The sequence below is a fragment of the Emys orbicularis genome, chromosome 3 (genome assembly GCF_028017835.1).
Source record: "Emys orbicularis isolate rEmyOrb1 chromosome 3, rEmyOrb1.hap1, whole genome shotgun sequence".
NCBI classification, from domain to species: Eukaryota; Metazoa; Chordata; order Testudines; family Emydidae; genus Emys; species Emys orbicularis.
Window position 1 is genome coordinate 68,241,431 of NC_088685.1, and position 20,478 is coordinate 68,261,908.

Below are 20,478 nucleotides of genomic sequence, written 5' to 3' on the forward strand. Positions count from 1 at the left end.
GGAGGGTAACTGGGGATAAAGGGAATGCAAATGACCCACTTCAAATCCACCCTTTTGAAACTACTACCTGAGGAGGAAAACTAATTACCTGTCCTGGAAACTCCAGATCAAAGATCCCTGAACTGTATAAAGCAGCCGTCCTCAAATTTTTGTATTGGTGACCCCTTTCACACAGCAAGTCTCTGAGTGTAACCCCCCCCCCTATAATTTTTATATTTTAATATATAACACGATTATAAATGCTGGAGGTGAAGCAGGCTATGGGGGTGGAGGCTCACAGCTCACAACCCCCCACGTAACCTCGTGACTCCCTGAGGGGTCACGACCCCCAGTTTGATAACCCCCTGGTATAAAGGGTGGACAAAACTTGTTATGAGTGTGCTTATTCTAAGCTGATGCAGTGATGCACCACAAAAAGAAACCCCTTGAGTGGGGTTTGGAAGGACTGCTCCAGCCAGAGTCCATGTCAAGGTTGGAGTGATCTTTGGTAAGCTTATTAGCGTTTGTGTAAGTTCTTTTAAATATGCTTTCTTTATAGTGCTTTTACCTTAAGAATAAAATAGGCTTGCCTAGAAAGAACTGTGAGGTAACTTATAATTGTTGACAGAGAAAGCAAGCTGCCTGTCTCCGCTGGGAATAACCCAATGAAGCAGAAACAACAAGGAGTCCGGTGGCACCTTAAAGACTAACAGATTTATTTGGGCATAAGCTTTCGTGGGTAAAAAACCTCACTTCTTCAGATGCAACAATGAAGCAGGGAACTGTGCAGCCTGGAAATGCCCCCTCAGAAGGGTCTCCACCCTAAAAAAAAAAAAGGCTGGTGAGCTGGAAGCCTGAGGCAGGGGTGCCCTGGCTGGATGACTGAGGGAAAACACACATGTGCAGGTGTCCTGAACTGTGACCAACAGAACTCAAATCCAGTTTTATTAATAAAATAAACCAGCCTGTTAAATAACTGCAAAAAGTCAAGGAAGTCAGTTACTCTGTTCTTTTGTATGAACTCTTTCCTTAACTGTATCATTCAGTTCTGTTTGTCTGTTCCCATTGTCAAAAATCCAGCATTCCAGTTAAGTAATCTATAAGTATCTCCATTCTAGAGAGTGGGTTTGGCATTGAGTGCTTATGTAACTTTTCTGAACTAAGAGGTATACAGTTATTTTAGGTAATGGATGAAAATAAATGACTCCTTTAATTGGAAGAGTAGCAGTAGGGAGCACAAACAGCAGTTGCTTGTGGCCTTATGATCTCTGTCCAGCAGCAGCTATCTTTCTCACCACGGAGGCATACGTTCACTACTAATGAAAGGTACATATTTGGGGGGTATACAGCCTCTATCTTCAAGTGCCTCCTCTGCCACTAGCAGCAGCTGGGGATTATTTCATTCTACCTGTGGGGCAGCTACTTTAAAAAAATCAGACCTGAAGGAGAGGTACCAAAGCAACTAATGGTAGCTGTAACAGCAGCTGAAAGAATAGAAGGCTCAGGGCCTGTATCGTCTTTTCCTTTTCCCTCTCAATGTCTGCTTGCAATAGCAGAATCTGGAGGTCACAGACTTTTCCCTACTAAAAAGGGGGAAGGGAAGATGATAAAGCAAAAAGCTCCAAGTGGCCCGTTGGTACTTTGTAGCCAATTAGGCAACCAAAGTAAAAGGGCCAGCCTATTCTTGGAACAGCTGATGCCCTGTACTCCTCATGTGAAAACTGCACCTGTAAACACTGAAGCGAAACATGGGTAAAAGTAGCCAGAAAACACAAAACAACTAGTTATAATAGAAAGTAGTTTTTCATTCCAGCCCTAGATGCTTATTCTCAGATTGGCACAAGGATGTGGAAGATGAAGACCTTAACCCTTTCTGATCATCTTTCAGGGTGTTAAGAGATGGACAAACCTCTTAGATTGAGTGGGTTGTCTGGCAAATGTAAATAACAGAATTAAATTTTAAAAAACAGATGCAGAGTCATGCATTGTTTGCGAAGCTAACATCACTTATGTGGCTGTACTGAGCCTTCATGATGTCAAAGATGGACAATCGGATACATCCTGCAGATCTAATATATGGGTGATCTGGATTCTGAAACAGGCAAAGGGAAACAGCACAATTACTTTCATCTGCTATCCATTACAAGGCCTCTTACAAGGATTAAAAAGGATTAAAATCTTGCAAAGTCAAGTGTTCTTAAGTTAGGAAGTGCCAGAATGAATGTTGTCAGTCTTAATGTGGCCACCTTGTGTGTATGCATTATGACACAGGCGTGGTCTATGCTAGAAAATTAGGTTGACATAATATGTCTCTCAGGGTGTGAAAAATCCACACTCTTGAGAGATGTAGTTAAATCAATCTAAGTCCCCATGTAGAGAGTGCTAGAATCCCTCCCATCGGTGTAGGTGGTGTCTACGCTGAATCACTGCAGTTTTTTAAGTGTAGACAAGCACACAGTCTTTAATTACATGTTCACATACTACTTTTTTATTTTTAACCAGGACCCATGGTTCATTGAGTGCACAGGGTGGAGTTGCTCTAGGGATGAATCAAGGTTGCGAAGTGAAGGCTATTGTCTGTAGCACCCCTGTTGCATTTGTTACAGAAGTTGGAAGGCTTGTACTGAATGAGGCAGGGGGCTGCAAGAAGAGAAAGGGAAGTTGAATGCCACCCTGGAGACTTGGATTTTATCCCTGCCTCTGCCACAGAGTTATCATGTAAAGCTCGGCAAGTAAAGTACACCAAACTTTTCATAGGTAATCAATCTGTGTGCAAGTGGAGGCTGCATCATATAATGTATAAGCATCAGGGGGCCAAATTAAGGCTGCAAAGGCAATGTTCGCAATGGCATTTCCTAACTTTAGTGCTTGACTCTGCAACTTTTGTGTTCCTTATTAAATCCTTAACTTTGTATTTCCTACTTTTTATGTATTTGTTAATAGAGAGGAATGTTAAATTAAATCTTTTTGTGAATTTCTTTACATTTTGAGAGAATCTTTTATGTGTGTGCTATTTAAATAATAAAGCACTTACTCATTTTAGGGCTTCTATTTTGGAGAGTTCATTAATAGCAATTTCTGAGTCTCATGGGGATGCCCAAAAATATGGGCTTTTTCGGACTTTCATTACAGCTTATACTGGAAAGAGAGTAATCTCTCTGTAATATTCCTTAGTTTTCTTGTTGTACTGGTTGTGGTACTTTGGGGGTTCACCCAGACCAGAAGAGGTTGTCGCCACCTGCTCTGTAACCTTGGGTGCTTCTGTGCTGTGCAGTTTTGGCTCAGAGCAGTCTGGTTACAGTACAGTGACCTCACCGCCAGCCTGGTTAATCCTTGCCGCGTGACACCAACAATCCCGACTCTACCCAATGCTATTTCCTTTGCAGTGCTCAGCCCCTCTCACTGTAGCACTCACAAAACTGTATCAAGTTCCCTGTGCCTCTAAAGAGACACTACACAGCACCAGCCTGCTAGTTTGGCTGTGGATTTTATTCTTCAGTTTGAAACACTGTGTGGAAACTATTGCTGACAAAGCACTATTCACACCAGCACTTGTCGTTGGCAAAACTTTTGTCTTTCGTGTGTGTGTGTGTGTGTGTGTGTGTGTGTGTGTGTGTGTGTGTGTGTTTAACATCTCTGAATGACAAAAGTTTTGTCTTTCACTTGCCAGTGTAGACAAAGCCCCAGTTTTCAAAGTCAGGAATCCTTCCTGGAGGCTCCGCTTCCTGTGTCCACCATGGAGCTGATGCCATGTTAATTTTTGCATTCTCCTCCCCCTGTCCAGATAGTTAAGTGGCTGTCAATCATTTGATTGCTTTGTTTACCTTTTATGTTAATGTGCTTTCATTGTTTTTTTGTCTCAGTTTACACTGGAGACACATTCAAGCAGATGGGACCACATTTCTTTGTCTAGGGTGGAGTGATGTAAGCCTTGTCTGCCAAATACATTATAACTTTTCATATATCACCCCTACGTACACCATGCAGTGATAATAATGACCAACATGTTACCAGTTCACATATGATACCTTACATGACATCTTTTAGATGCAGATTATGACAACAATGAGTTGGTCAGGCCAGCTGACTCTTATTGTACATGCTGGGGTGCCCCTTGCCCTCTGGCATGTGGGTGCTCTCAGGGTCACAGCACTACAATAAAGTGCTCCTGGGAACCTTTAGTGTGAACCAACAGGGGCTACATGGACCTATTATTGTGCAAGACGATGTGCACTTTAGAAATCACACCCCTCCTGCTTTGTGTAGACAAACCTTTATTGCATGTAACCATTCCCGGTGTTTTTTCAGTGTTTTTATTGAATAAAAAAATTGCTTTTTTGTATTGTGGGTACAGTATTCTTTTGGTGTTTGTTAGTTGAAACCTAAAATCAGAAGGCCTACATGGCGGTTGTCGTTAATATGTGTTTTATTGCCATTGTCATCTTTGAAGCTCTGTATTTCACCACTCAGAGCCATATTGACCAATATATCGCAAGTAATTAAATTGTTTGCAAACAAAGCATGTTTTTAATGCAACTTTGCTGTTACTGCAGCTTCTAAATGACAGACTTTATAACTGGGTAACAGTTTGAATAGGGACTCATGTCTATAATTTCCCATTCTTTAAAAAGGTAAATGTTCAAAACCATAACCTCCAATTTGTAAGAAGTATAACTAATAGATGAAAAGGAGCTGTAGTTTTGTTGCTTATTTTCATGTAACCCTTCTTGAGAAAAGTAAGAATTACCATTTGAAAAGAAGCCGTGTAACTTACAGTTCAGACTCAAAGGAGTACAGTAGGAGCTTATCTGAAACCACTCTGTTTTGATTACTGTTCCTTGTGGGCCCCTTCTCTGCAATAATGTTAGTCTTCTGAGGCAAATCAGTCATCAAAGGTAGCCATGACAACCAGGGCAGATAGTGATTCTTCCCAAGTATGCAAATGAACTGGAGTGAGTGAGGGGCTGATTAGTTCTGATGTCAACAATGTTACTGCATAGCAGGCAGCAGAGGTGCACTCTTTGGGGGGAAATCAACATACAAACACAAAATATATATTGGAGATCAAATGTTAATTAGTGGCTGAAATTTGGTTCAAATTCCCCATTGCATATTTACTAAAAAGGGTTCTGAAAAAGGTGAGACACTGATGTAAAGATTCTGTAAAAGAAAATTTTGATGCTTCCTTAACTATGCAAGACCATAATGAATGGCAAGGTGATGATAGGAATATTTTAGGTACAGTAATGGGTAGAGAATTCCTGAAACCTTTACTTCACTCACTCCTTGCAATACTGAGTTGCTTAAAAAAATAAAATGCATCCCACATAACATTGGGAACTTCTTCTGTAACCTGCTGCCTTGACATGTACGCTGGTGTACAATGTACTAATAGGGATGTACAAAAAGGAGGAAACATTGCCTTGCGCAGTAACTGTAGTTCTTCAAGATGTAGGTCCCTATGGGTGCTCCACTACTGCCCTCCTTTCCCTCTGCTTCGGTTGTTCCTTAGAGGATTTTCTTACTTAGTAGAGAAGAACTGAGGGAGGTTTGCCCGCACACCCATGTATAACCTCGGTGTCTGCCATGAGGAGGCATAGGGCATGTGCGAAGGCTGAACGGGCAATGCTAGCTAGAAATCTCCAATCAAGGGCACGAGAGGCAAATGTGCATCTGAGGTGGAGCATCCAGAGGGACACACCTCGAAGGGTGCATGTGTGGTGCTATGTATTAAGATAACGTTTTTTTTCGGCATAAAGTAATTGTTTGAAATAGGGTGGAAAGGCTCTGGGTGGGGATGCAGCTACATCAACACATTTTACCCTGGGTAGTAGGCTTAGTCCTTGAGCTAGCTGGAGTTAGTAAATTAGCTGAGACTTGCCTTATAATTTCGTATAAATCTGAAATAGTGCTTGGCTACATTTACTTTTTTTGTTTGTGTTTAATGCTAAAACCTGTTTTATTAAAAAAAAAAAAACTTAAAAATTTGAAACAGCTGCTGAGAAATTATAGGAGTAGACAGGCTGCTTAATGAATATGATCGCATTAAAATCACTTGGTATGAGTCTTCTTTTGTGCTAGAAGTTTCATTTTGCGCTTTTCTTATGTTTGCATAGGTACTGAGATAGTGAAGCCATATACACCTGTATCTTGTTCTTTGAAATCAGATTTCAAAGAACCATCTCACCATGATAGTACACACCTAATTTTAATGATCAAAATTTATCCCAATGGACTTTTCACACCAGAACTTGACCACCTGCAAATTGGTAAGTGTTTTCTTGCACTAAATCATTTTATATGTATGTTTCCCACCACAGACTGTTCAAGTTGGTACCCACTTACATATGTGTGTTTTCTCCTTTGTGCCTCTTACATTTAATATTTGAAACCGTATTCCTTTAGCCGTATCCTATGTAGTTTTGTTAGGAACTGTATGCTGTAAAATATCACATTGGGGTCTACACTTCCAGAGTTTTCCCTAAATAATTATAGCTAGCTTATTGTAAAGTTTCTTTCTATGTACATTATTTACAGTTTCTCTGCTACTTGGAAAAAAACGTAGGTTTATTTTTGTGTGATTGATGTTAACACAAACCTAAATGCCTACTGCTCCAAGTGCAAGACACACTTTTGACTTTGTCATTACTAATCTAAACCATGGCTCTGTGTGTATTTATACCAAACACCCCAAACACCCTATCAAAACATTACATTGCACATCCAGTTTTTCTTTGGTGACAGAATGAGAGAAAATGAATCACATGTGACAGATATTAGTCATGTCAGTGCTGTTCTTGAAAATGCTCAGATACTGCAGTGATGAGGGCAGCATAAGAGCTTGTATAGAATAGATCACCAATATTCTGACTTCCACTTCAGTAACGTTTACTGTTCTGTTTTTGTTATATAGGAGACTATATTTCCGTGAGCAACTCTGAAGGTAGCTTCAAGAAGTCGCAAGTTCAAACTTTAGAAGATCTCTTTTTATTGGCAGCAGGCACAGGCTTCACACCAATGGTTAAACTACTGAACTATGTTTTGACTAATGTTTGTGGTCTGAGGTTAGTATACTCCTTATGGCTTAGGCACCAAACCAGATTAATTTTTAATGAGGAAGTAAAGGGTAAATGACTGAAATCAGTTCTATAGGAATAACAGAAAATGGATTAGGAAGTGTTGTACCTTGGTGTACTGTAAAGCCTGGTCTGTTTCAGGGAAATTTTTCCCTGATCTGTGGACTTTGGGAGCTCAAGCGTAGATGGTGACTGGATACTGCTGGTGTTTCTCATTGGTAGCAGATGGTATATAACTTTCTCTTGCCCAGTGGAATCTGAAAGATCAGCATCTTAGTTATCTGGAAGAACGTTTGGATAGTATTGCTAGTTAGGTGTATTGGGAATACCTTATCCTTAATTCTGAGAAAACAAGGCCTTGTTGGAGGGTAAAGGTGGTTATGGAGGTGCTATGATTCTTTTGCATTCCCTGCTTATTCACTACTGCTCAGCAAGTCCACTGACAGTGAAGAATCCTGGCATTACTTTTGACCTTATCCTTTCCATAGAAGACCATGTTTCATACATAGTATGAAAACTATTTTGCATGCATAGGCTCTTCTCTTATTTATCCTATGAACTTGCTAAAGGGTTCCAATCGCTTATTGTGGTGTTCTCAACAGGGCTTCTATCACCTTGTTCAGAACGCAGCAACATGTTTTCTCACTGGTTTGAGTGACTGATTATTTTCTAAAAAGAACAGGAGTATTTGTGGCACCTTAGAGACTAACAAATTTATTTGAGCATAAGCTTTCGTGGGCTACAGCCCACTTCATCGGATGCATAGACTGGAACATACAGCAAGAAGATATTTATACATACAGAGAACATGAAAAGGTGGAAGTAGCCATACCAACTGTAAGAGGCCAATCAATTGAGATGAGCTATCAGTAGCAGGAGAAAAAAAACTTTTGAAGTGATGATCAAGATGACCCATAGAAGGTGTGAGGATACTTAACATGGGGAAATAGATTCAATTAGTGTAATGACCCAACCATTCCCAGTCTCTGTTCAAACTTAAGTTAATTGTATCTAATTTGCATATTAATTCAAGTTCAGCAGTCTCAGAGACTTAAGTTTGAACAGAGACTGGGAATGGCTGTATGTTCCAATCTATGCATCCGATGAAGTGGGCTGTAGCCCACGAAAGCTTATGTTCAAATAAATTTGTTAGTCTCTAAGGTGCCACAAGTACTCCTGTTCTTTTTGCAGATACAGACTAACACGGCTGCTACTCTGAAACCTGATTATTTTCTGCTTGTCTTCTGGCTTTTATAAGGAATACCTATAAAATGTTGGATTGACTTTAAGTTGGTACCATTGGTATTTAAATTGGTGGTGGGCCATGTGTATTTAAAACAATCTACTTAAACTTGATGGTTCTGACCACAATTGGCTCCTTATTACCTGTCCTTCATATTTCTTGAAACCCCACTTTCTTTTCTAAAAGTTGCAAGAGTGGTGCTTTTAATTTTTATATTTTTTATTGTGTGGACTGTGAAGCTGGATGTGTGGTATAAAACCAAATTACATTCATAACACATTTTTCCACTGTATTGTGTTCTAAAAATGTCCATGTTAAATTGCCCCATTTTTGGTCCCCAGATTTTTTGTGCTAACCCCCCAAATGTTTTGGTTTTGCTTGTAATCTTTAAGCTGAACCTCAAGAGAGCTATCTTTTTAAGATCTAGCAAAAAGCCTACATTCCAGATGTATTTTCTTTCTTTTTGTTTTTAATAAAATTTACCATTTTTAAGAACAGGATTGTGTGTGTGTGTGTGTGTGTGTGTGTGTGCACACATATGTTGTTTAATTAGCTTGTGGCAACAGCTGATTTCCTTTTTCTTTCTCAGCTCTTCCCTGGGGGGAAGGGGGACTGAAAGGGCTTGAGGGTACCCCACAGGAAGGAATTCCCAAGTGCTCCTTCCTGGGTTCTCAAAAGGGGGTGGGGGTTTGCACTTGGGTGGTGGCAGCATCTACCCATCCAAGGTCAGAGAGAAGCTGTAACCTTGGGAGTTTAATACAGGCCTGGAGTGGCAAGTATTAATTTTTAGAATCCTTGCGGGCCCCCACCTTCTGCACTCAAAGTGCCAGAGTGGGGAATCAGACTTAACAGAACTTTTGGCCCAGATTACCCATTTTCTCCTTTCTTCATTGTATTTTTTAATGTGCTGCCTGGTGTTAGTTCTACGTGCAAAGGATTAGGATCAAGACTCTGAAGATGCAGTTTCTTGGCCATATAAATTGCCACTGAATTGTAGATTATTTTTTAACTTCCACATAATTCTGCTCCAGCTTGTAAGCATTTAATTTTTTTTTAGAAATGAAGTCTCTAGACCTTAAAAGATAAGTGTATAAATGTGAACCTAATGTAAATCAATACTGATGTCTGCCTGAGCCTGCAGGCTACCTGATACAATAGGAGTGAGATAGGTGTGAACTGCCTGACTCATGTCAATGGGATGTTAAATCTGGAGTATAACTTAAATGTCTACATTAACTCTTTAATTGCAAGCTAATATGATTACTTGTTATTGTTAGATAGAAGGAATTCAAATCTCCATCCCTCCACCAGATAGACTTTGTCTATGTATGTTTGCATCAGTTTAGTTAAACCTGTTCAGTAAAATGCAATTGCCAAGAAATATGGAATGCGAGCGGATTTAATAGATTTATTATCTACATGATGGACTAGTAATTTATTTTAGACTTTTTTAGTTTTAAACCTGTTCCTAATTGATTTATGCTAAATTGAAATAAGCCTGTGGTAGACTGAAGTGTCGACAGAGCCTTTTGTACCATTTTAACTAAAGTGTCTTAAAATTGCATCTTAATTTAAACGGGTGCAATTCTGCATGTAGGCAAGCTCTTAGTCATTCTGCCCCTGCCCACAAGGGAGGGAAAGAGGGGGTGCATCCCTCCAGTGTCAGAAACTTCAGCTGCTTTCTGAATACTTATATGCCCCAAACTAAAACCATCTTTTGCCCTTTCCTGGTTGCCAAAAACCTCTGCCCCTATTCAGCTTCCATTGCCTCCAGCTTCCTCAAATGGCTTCTGTGTTGCAGTTACTTATCGATAGAAAAATCTGTAGTATGTTAAAATTTGAGGGCCATGTAAAAATAAATAACCTTAAAAACACTGTATTGATTAAACTAAATTAGAGTGCTGTGAGAGGAGGCAGTGCAGCATTATATAGGTCTAATCTACCACAAGGACATGGGGGGCCTTGATCACTGTCGTCATCTTGTTGCAGCAAGTCACCCAGAAGTATAGCTGCATTTCATGGTAGATAAAGTGACTCTTGTGTCTCTGCTATTTCTATAATGCCCATCACAATAATATCTGACAACTCTATATATATCTGTAGTTTGTAAATTGTTCTGGGGTCATTTGGGATAACGGATGTTATATAAACTGCAATTTAAAATTAAGGGCATAATGCATTGGTACTGTGTTCCAGTGAGAAGTCATTGTTGGACTATTGGGTTAGTGTCTTATCAGCACCAGTTTTCACCTAAATATCTTTAAAACCAGATTACCTTAAGACCAGGTAATATACTGTAATTTATAAAGCTAATGGCAAATGATGAAACCAGAATCCATCATCACCATTTTGAAACTCAAAGTTTATCTGTACAACATGGAGTGTATAATGTTCAAATTATTTAGAGGTGTGCAGGGGTTTTACTTACATAACATTTATTAAAATAGCATAGCACAGTAACACTTAGATACTATTGAGACACCTAAAGAACAACTTTTAGGTAGGTATATAGTCCTGTTACTGAAGTCTGTGAAATTCCTAAAAAATTCATCATTCTTGTCCTGAAGAGAATATAGGTCTTAAATAGCTGCATAATTAAATGTGTTCTGGAGATGTGCCGTATTTTCTTTCTATTTAATTGTTGCTACACATTCATACATAGTTAAAAGCTTGATCTTGAAGTTGTGTGTGTTCTGTTTTGTCTTTTTAAGGACAGTGAAGTTGATGTTCTTCAACAAAACAGAAGATGATATACTTTGGAGAAACCAGCTGGAGCAGTTAGCCCTGAAAGATAAAAGGTATTAAATAGTTTGATAGAATTTCATTTATAAATTATTTATTATTTATATTATTGTAGCACCTAGGTGCTCTAGTCATAGTCCAGGACTCCATGATGCTAGGTAGTGTACAAAAACAAAACAAAGATGGTCCCTCAAAAGCTTACAATCTAATAAGATGAGACAATCGATGGATATTAACAGACAGGGGAGTACAAGGAAACAATGAGACAGTACTGGCCAGTATGATAGACAGTGGTCTCTGTTCACCAGCAGTTTAACCATTGTGAAGGTTTTTTTGTAGGCATTATGGAAAGGGAGAATTTCATGGAAGACTTTGGAGAATAATATGCTAGTTTTTGCAGATGTTTATGGGGAGCTCCTCCCAAGCATGAGGGACAGCATGGGAGAAAGCGCAAGGTGCTTGTTTGAAAATGTAACAAGTGGGTGATGGAGACTGGCATGATGGACCAAGTGGAGGTGGAAGCTGACATCTTGATAGTGTGTGAGAGATCATAGGGTGGGGATATGCCTGGAAAGTGAATACAAGTAGTGTGTGTTTGATGCAATTAAGAAAAGGGAGCCAGTGGAAGAATGCAAGAAGAAGGTGTTGACATGGTCAAAGTAACAGGCTAGGGAAATGATCTTTGCAGAAGTATTTTGAATTATAAAGCAATCATAAATTCTACCACATTTACCACTTATCTGGAGAGAATAACTCTTTTTTAAATGGGTAAGTAATATAGTGGACATCATCAGTTTACCACCACCACAGTAAGGGTAGAGGGGATGAGTTTTTAAGCTTGCGCTGGTAAATTTTCCTCTTAATTTAGCTGTTTATAACATGAGCTGTTTAAATATGTGCCTTTCTCAGTAGGGGTAGACTTAAGCATATGCTCAAATACTTAGCTGAATTTGGGCTTTTGAGCAGTTGAAAATCAGTAGATAGCACCATGTGATCCACCAGGTAGGCATGAATCACTAGTAAGTTGTCCACAAAACACTGCTGTTCCATGAACCATGTTTCAAGAATGGCTTTTATAATAATGTCTGTACACTACTCCATTTTAAATGAGATGTTCTGGTGATGTTTCTAGAACTTGAAAAGTGAATCTGCATCTTGGGAATGTAAGGTGGGAAACTATGAGTATACCCAATTTAGGCTTAATCAATTTTCACCTTTATTTATAAAATTTCAGACAGAATTATTGTCAGTGTCTGAACATATATTTATGTCAGATGATAAACATATAAAATAGATTCGGTTGGGGTCCCCTGTTACTGCATTCTGGAGCACTGGAAAGTTCTCCTGTACATCAGGATGGCCATCGCCGCCTCTGATCCCTGGTCTGGTTCTTCAGGCCAGTTCCTTCACTTTCTGGCCTGGTATTCCTCCAGCTTGGGCTCTCCTTTGCTTACATTCTCATACATGTCCACATTACCTATTCCTTAACTTTTCTCCAGTCAGCGTTAAGCATTTGTCTTATGTAACCCATACAATACGCATACACAAACTTTAATTTAAGCATTTTTAGTTGTCTAGAATTTTCATTTCATTATATTTCCATGTCACCCTGCTCCTGGGTTTTCCCAGAAAAGGGGACTTTTGTCATTACCGGTTTGTGTGTTTATTATACTAATTAACTTTCCCTTTTACCTAAAATCTTCCAACATAACGTATCACCTTTGTCCTGTCAAAGTAGCATTATTTTAATCAAATCAGCCAATCTATGTAAGAGGCGAAGAACTGGCAAAACCACACGCATTGCCAAGCAAATTTAGGCTGAGGCCTTGGTCTAAATCAGGCCTGCACAACTCGTAAAGCGGCGAGGGCCATATTACTCCAAAGAAAATAGCCGAGGGCCGAAACCCCCCGGCCGTACTGAAACGCCCCCCCCCCCCCGCGCCACCCAGCCCCGCCGAACCCCATCTCCCCCCCCCCAGCGCCGCCCAGCCCCCGTGTAAGCAAGCAGGACTCACCCCGGCGGCGCCTCCTGCTGGTCTTCTCGGGAATTAGCTCATCCAGCCGTTGGAGGGTCCGGGGGCATTAGCTGCCTTCCCCGCGGAGCCTCTGGCCCCCCGGCCCGCTGGAGCGCAGCCGAGCGGGAGAGGTGCGGGGCTCCCCGGCAGCGGCGGGGAAGTTTATCGGTTTGGGGGACCCTGACCGGCTCCTCGCCCCTGTACGCCGGCCGCCCCGCCTGGGACAAGTCTCGCCCTGGCAGCCCCTCTCCGCCGCGTGTCTCTGATGGGTGGCCCACACCCCCGGGCCGCGCCGCCCACCCGGGCCCTGCCCGCTCCGCGCTGCCCCCGGACGCACCGTGCTGCCCCGTGGGCTGCAGGGCTGGAGCAGCCGCCGCGCTGCACTGCAGCGCTCCCGGCCCCGGCCGGCCATGGCCCGTGTGCCCAGGCTGCTGCACAGGGGCATCTCCTCCCCAGGCCCGGCTCGGGATCCAACGGGGCAGTGAGGGGGCGGGGCGGGGCTGGGGGCAGGGATTTGGGGAGAGATCCAATGGGGGAAGGAGGAGGCGGAGTGGGGCGGGGGGGGGGGGGTGAGAGCCCCTCCGGGCTCCGCCTGTGCGCCGGAGCAGAGGGCAAAATTGTTTGTTTGTCCAGTGTCCCGACCGAACATCGTTCAGGACGCGGGACAAACAAGCAAATATCAGGACAGTCCCGATAAAATCGGGACGTCTGGTCATCCTAGCGCCGCGTCCAGGAGCAGCCCTGGACAGCGCTGCAGCGGCGCTGCTCCAGAGAGGCCTGAGCTCCTCCCGCTCAGAGCCGTGTGGTAAGAGGGCGGGGCTGCGAGCTGCAGCCGAGCAGCGGGAGCTCACGTCCCGCTGGAGCCAGGCCGCTGCAGCGCTGTCCAGGGCCGCTCCTGGACGCGGCGCGCTGAGGCTCGGGGAGGCGGGGGTTAGCAGCATGGTAAGGCTCTCTGAGCTGGGCATCCCCCCCCAGCCCTGACCCCCAGCTCCGAGCACAGCCCCTGTGAGCTGAGCAGCCCCCGACCCCATCCCCCAGCAGCCCTGACCCCCAGCTCCGAGCACAGCCCCTCTGAGCCGGACACCCCCTGACCCCAGCCCCCCCCCAGCCCTGACCCCTAGCTCCGAGCCCAGCCCCTCTGAGCTAAGCACCCCCCGACCCCATCCCCCAGCAGCCCTGACCCCCAGCTCCGAGCACAGCCCCTCTGAGCCGGACACCCCCTGAACCCAGCCCCCCCCGGCCCTGACCCCTAGCTCCGAGCCCAGCCCCTCTGAGCTAAGCACCCCCCGACCCCATCCCCCAGCAGCCCTGACCCCCAGCTCCGAGCACAGCCCCTCTGAGCCAGACACCCCCCCCCAACCCCATCCCCCCGCAGCCCTGACCCCTAGCTCTGAGCCCAGCCCCTCTGAGCTGGACATCCCCCTGACCCGGACATCCCCCTGACCCCAGCCCCCGTGAGCTGCGGCTAGAGCCCAGGCCGGATGCCTCCCCCCTCGCTCGGACTTACCAGGTCTGCCTCGTGCCCAGCCAGCGCTTCCCGCCTCAGCAGCCCCGGAAGTGACGCTGGACGCCAGGCAGGAGGCGCGGGAGATGGCGACGCGCAGGGCCGGCTCTGGCTTTTTTGCCGCCCCAGGCAAAAAAGCCTCCGGCCGCCCCCCCCCTCACGGGGGGGGGCGGAGCCCGGGGGGGGGGGGGCGGCCGGAGCCCGGGGGGAGGGTGGCCGGAGCCCCGGCGGGGGCTCCGCTCTCCCCCCGGCGGCCGGGGGCAGGGCGCCGGAGGGGAGGGCGGCCGGAGCCCTGGGAGGAGGGCGGCGAGCCCCGGCGGGGGCTCGGCTCTCCCCCCCCCCCGGTGGCCAGAGCGTCGGGGGCAGGGCGGCGAGAGGGCGGCGAGCCCCGGCTGGGGCTCGGCTCTCCCCCCGGCGGCCAGAGCGCAGGGCGGCGAGCCCCGGCGGGGGCTCGGCTCTCCCCCCCCCCCGCGGCCAGAGCGCCGGGGGCAGGGCGGCGAGAGGGCGGCGAGCCCCGGCTCTCCCCCCGGCGGCCAGAGCGCCGGGGGCAGGGCGGCGAGAGGGCGGCGAGCCCCGGCTCTCCCCCCGGCGGCCAGAGCGCAGGGCGGCGAGCCCCGGCAGGGGCTCGCTGCTCTCCCCCCGGCAGCCGGGGGGAGGGCGCGGGGGGAGGGCGGCCAGAGCGCCGGGGGGAGGGCGGTGAGCCCGGCTGTGGTCCCGCTCTCCCCGGCGGCCCGAGCGCCGCGCCGCCCCCCTCCAGGTGCCGCCCCAAGCACCAGCTTGGTTGCCTGGTGCCTGGAGCCGGCCCTGGCGACGCGTGTGCAGGGGGGGGGCTGACCTCACAGCCCGCGGTGGGGGGCAGTTTCCGAGTTCACCCCCTGCCCGGGGGGCCGACCTCACAGCCCCGCGCGCCGCGCTCTGACTGCCCTGACAGTCAGAAGCGCGGCTACCGGGTTCGCCCCCTGCCGGCGGGGGGGGGGGGGGGGGGGGCGACCTCAGCCCCGCGCGCCGCGCTCTGACTGCCCTGACAGTCAGAAGCGCGGGGCAGGGGGCGAACCCGGCAGCCGCGCTTCTGACTGTCAGGGCAGTCAGAGCGCGGCGCGCGGGGCTGAGGTCGCCCCCCCCCCCCGCGCGCCGCGCTCTGACTACCCTGACAGTCAGAAGCGCGGCTGCCGGGTTCGCCCCCTGCCGGCGGGGGGGGGGGGGCGACCTCAGCCCCGCGCGCCGCGCTCTGACTGCCCTGACAGTCAGAAGCGCGGCGAACCCGGCAGCCGCGCTTCTGACTGTCAGGGCAGTCAGAGCGCGGCGCGCGGGGCTGAGGTCGCCCCCCCCCCCCCCCCCGCGCGCGCCGCGCTCTGACTGCCCTGACAGTCAGAAGCGCGGCTGCCGGGTTCGCCCCCTGCCGGGGGGGGGGGGGTCAGAGCGCGGCGCGCGGGGCTGTGAGGTCGGGCCCCCCGGGCAGGGGGTGAACCCGGAAACCGCCCCCCACCGCTTGCCCGCGGGCCGCACAGTGGGCCCACGGCCCGCGGGCCGCGTGTTGTGCAGGCCTGGTCTAAATGTTACCTCATCTAAACTCATTCACTATCCATAATTATAAATTATTAAAGCATACCTAAAAGCTCTTAATCTTACCATTTAGCAATTCTTCATCTTAAATTAGTGTCTGTGTGTATATATATATATATATATATATATATATATAATCTATCTATCTCATCATAACCTTTCTATTTGGGGGCAGGGGAGTGTTAAAGAACACTGTGACCGCAAAATGTCAATATTTTCTTTGTATGCACTTTTGTGGTAATTGTGTCGGTCCCAGGATATTAGAGATACATGGTGAGTGAGGTAATATATTTTATTGAACCAACTTCTACTGGTGAGAGAGACAAGCTTTCGAGCTTACACGGAGCGTTTCTGCTGACCAACCATTTTCAGATGATTTCAGCATCTTTGCCTCAGTCTGCAGTCTCAGCCATCCACAACAGTTCAGATGTGCCTGAGGCTCTTGGGCCACATGTCCACTTTCATGTAGGTGGTCCAGTATGCAAGGTTGCCCCTTCACTCCCTCCAAATGTGGCTCAGGACAGCTTAGTGTTCAACTCTTCATCCCCTGGGTGGATTGGTCTGTCTTCCTCAACTGGTCTTGGATTCCTTGTAGTGGTGGACTTGTCTAGAGAAGGTTTGCCAGGGCATTCACTTTGCCTGGCCCTTGCCAATAGCTCAGTTGTCAGTGATGCCTGCCTGATAGGCTGGGTCACTTGAAGCTCAGGGTCTGAGGTCAGAGTAGGAGTCCTCACTGCATATTGGGCCATCTACAATGCATTTCATGCTTTTCTGGACTCTATTAGGGGCTCAATAGTTCAAATACTCTGAAAATATCACCACAGTGTATTATGTGAAGAAGCAAGGGGGAGCACACGTCAGCATGTTCTGCCAGGAGGCAATCAGGTTGTGGCAGTTGTGCATCAAGGAGAATATCACTCCGATAGCTGATCACTTGCCCTGGGGTCCAGAATCATCTCATGGACCATCTCAGCAGGAATTTTTCCCAAGTCACAAATGGTCTCTGAAGACAAGTGTCCTTCAGGTCATCTTCGCAGTTTTGGGTATTCAGACAATTTATCTGTTTGGTACAAGGGACAACAGGAAATGTCATCTGTTCTGCTCTTGAGGGGGCCTCAGTCTGGGCTTCCTGTCTGACACATCCCATCTAAGCTGGCAGTTGGCTCTCCTGTATGCCTTTCCCACGATCCCAATCATTCTACAGGACATCCAAAAGCTGAAGACAGATTGGTCCAAGCTTGTTCTCTTTGCTCCAATGTGGCCGAGGCAGTGCTGGTTCTCCAGCCTTCTCGCACTGTCAGTTCAGCCTCCCATATCATTTCCTCTCCACTCTGACCTACTCACTCAGAATCATGGCCCCACTTTGGATCCCATGCTCAGCTCCCTACATCTCATGATGTGACTGATTCATGGCTGAATGAGGCAAAAGAATGGTGTTCGGTGGCTGTTCCAACACGTCCTACTCAACAATAGAAAGCCCTCTACCAGAATTGCCTATTCAATTAAATAGAAGTGTTTTTTAGTGTGGTCACTGGCCGTTGGAGTTCAACTGACGCTGGCTTCTATTCAGGACATTTTGGAGTACTTGCTGCCCCTTCAGTCGTCGGGATTTGCACTTAGCTCATTAAGGGTGCATCTGGCAGGGATATCAGTGTTTCATCCTCCCATGCAGAGAAGATCAGTCTTCTCCAATACCATGGCAGCAAGATTCTTAAAAGGGCTTCTTCTTCGTCTCCATCATCCGGTCCAAAAGCTGGTTCCTCTGTGGGACCTTGACATGGTCCTGGTGGCTTTAATAGGACCTCCATTTGAGCCCCTGGCATCTTGTCCCTTTCCGCTTTTGTGTCAGAAGACTGCATTCTTGGTAGCGATAACATCCAGAACGAGAGTCTGAGTTGCAGGCTCTAAGGGCAGAGCCTGCTTACACACAATTCTCTAAGGACAAAGTGACTTTATGGCTACACCCCAAATTTTTGTCTAAAGTGGTTTCTCAGTTTCATTTTGAATCAGGCTTTATATTTACCTGAATTCTTAAGTAAGTTACATTCATCTCTGGAGGAGCAGCGTCTCCATACATTAGATGTCAGGGAATGTCTAGGCTTTGGTCTGGACAGAACTAAATTGTTTTGTTCTTCGCCTCACCGGTTGTGTGCCATATGCAGATTGTCACAGCAGTCTCTAAATGGATAAAATCCTGACTCAAGAGTGCATATTCAATAGCTTCAGCTACGGCGCCTGCGGGTGGAGGCAGGGCGCAGAGCTGCCTAGGAGCAGCCGGGACAGGTCGCCGCTTGCGGGAAGCCGCCCAAGGTGAGTGGCCCCCGGATCCGGCACCCCAAGCCCCCGCCGGCCCCGCACCAACTGGACTGTAAACAGGCATTTCAGTGAAGATCAGAAATGCTGGTTTATAGAGCTTTCTGCTTGGTGAAGTGCTGGATAAAACAGCTTTTACTGTATCATTATTGCGGTGTGAAAAATGTTTTCTGGAGTCTGGACCTTGGCTATACTTTAATGAAGAAATTTTCACCTTGACAAAAAATAATTGACTACCCCTGATTTATTTTTTGATTAAACAGGGAATATGTGTAAAATAAGATAAACGTCAGGAATGTGTTTCTTTGGGAGATGGGATTTAATGTAGCGGAAAAATGAGTTGAACATTAACAACTTCAGAGGGTTACTTTGCTCTGATGGTCTCTTGATTAATTAGGACTAGAACATTCTGAGGTCTAGAGAATGTTTTATGTGCATAACAATCTGCTGTAGATTCTCATGGAGAGGGGGTGGTAGTAGTAAGCTTGACTCAAACAAAATTTTTTTCTTAATTTGAAAATGCCAAATATGGTGTCACTTTTACAGTGACATTTTCCTCCATGTGTATTCAGAATAGTATTTACTTAGTGCCAAAAATTCGTTTTACTGCCTTCTACTTTCATTAGCGCTGAAAAAGAACACTTCTATGGAACAGCAGATTCTATTCCATTATGTGCACCTTCAACAGAATTGTTCAGTTAGTTACACCTGTGCAAATCCTTTGAAGGCAGTGGCTTTCCACAGGAGTTAAAGGCATAACATGGCTTGAAGAACTTTATAAATGATATGGTGTATGAGATGTAAAGAACCCAGCATGTCTATCAGAGACCTGGCTGAATTTTCAGGGATGGTAATAAGAAAAATCATTACTTATAAAACATGTTTGTTATGGAAACAGTTGTGACAGTCAACCTCACAATGCCGTTTTTACAGTATCTTTTCAGGGAGGAGAATCGCAGTTTAAGCAGATCAGGGTTGTGCCATGACATTTACTGCAATTGTATGTTCTAAGATGCACAATGCAAGGACTATTTTTGCAAACTTTTCCTGACCGGGTAGGTTGATCAGGGTATAGAATGGGCATGGGGGAAATTCTTTCATTTTTTTGGTAGATTGGGTGATTTTTCTTCTGGAGTTCAGTTTATCTATAACAAAGTGCATAGTTTGTAAGTGGCTTACAGCATTAGGTGTTATCTGTACATCCAAATTATTGTGGATTGTGAAATACTAAATATATATTATGACAGTAATTAATATATTGATAAATTAGTAAAAGCCAATTTAAATTAAAACATAAACTTTTTAATTTACAAAAGTATAAAATTATTCTTATACTTAAAATGTTCAAAATAAATAATTAGGCAACTTGTCACTGAGTAGCTTTCATTTAAAAATTTTTAATGTTCATAGTAATTGGTTATAATAGCTATTGAGAATTAAATAGAAAATACACTCCTTTTAAAACTAAGTAGCAGTTTGATGAATAACTGATTTACAAACTTTCATACTATGATTGTATCATTGTGGAGATATTTTAGTTTCTACCAGCTAAAGGTTGAGAGAACCTTATAATGGAAGGTTGAATAAAAGCTCACTTCATGGACATTTTACTAACTTGTGCATTTTAACTGCAGAATGGATTGGTTTACAAATGGCAAATTCATTTCACAAGGATGGTATCTACCTATAAACTGATTTTAAGTTGAAGTTGTTATGAAGGTTGCAACTTGCACAGTAATCCTGTCAATTATGAAATATTAGAAAGTTGAAACAAACCTAATGGAATTCTCAGGCAAAAGTTTAACCTGGAGTTAAGGCATTTCATTTTGGTGGGGAGGGAAAACCCTTGAGAATGGGAGGTTTCGAGGGGAGAAAACCCACAAATGATGTCTTGGAAATCCAAAGTTAAGATTTTACTTATTATTTCTACTTGTAACTGTGAGATTTTGGGGATCACCCAGACAGGTGAGAGGTTCTGTCACTGCCTGCCTTATAACCTGAGAGTGCCTTAATGCTGTGCTACTGTGGCTCACATCCCGGACA

At 45.5% G+C, this 20,478-nt stretch overlaps 1 protein-coding gene across 1 annotated transcript in view; it reads left to right on the forward strand.

Moving 5' to 3' along the window:
• The window catches only part of LOC135876372 (cytochrome b5 reductase 4), an 80,576-nt gene that overhangs the window by 54,613 nt on the left and 5,485 nt on the right, over window positions 1-20,478 (forward strand). Inside the window, exons 12-14 of the mRNA XM_065401561.1 lie at window positions 6,096-6,248; window positions 6,893-7,043; window positions 11,010-11,096. Coding sequence (XP_065257633.1) covers window positions 6,096-6,248; window positions 6,893-7,043; window positions 11,010-11,096 — 391 coding nt within the window. The remainder of the gene's footprint in view (window positions 1-6,095; window positions 6,249-6,892; window positions 7,044-11,009; window positions 11,097-20,478) is intronic.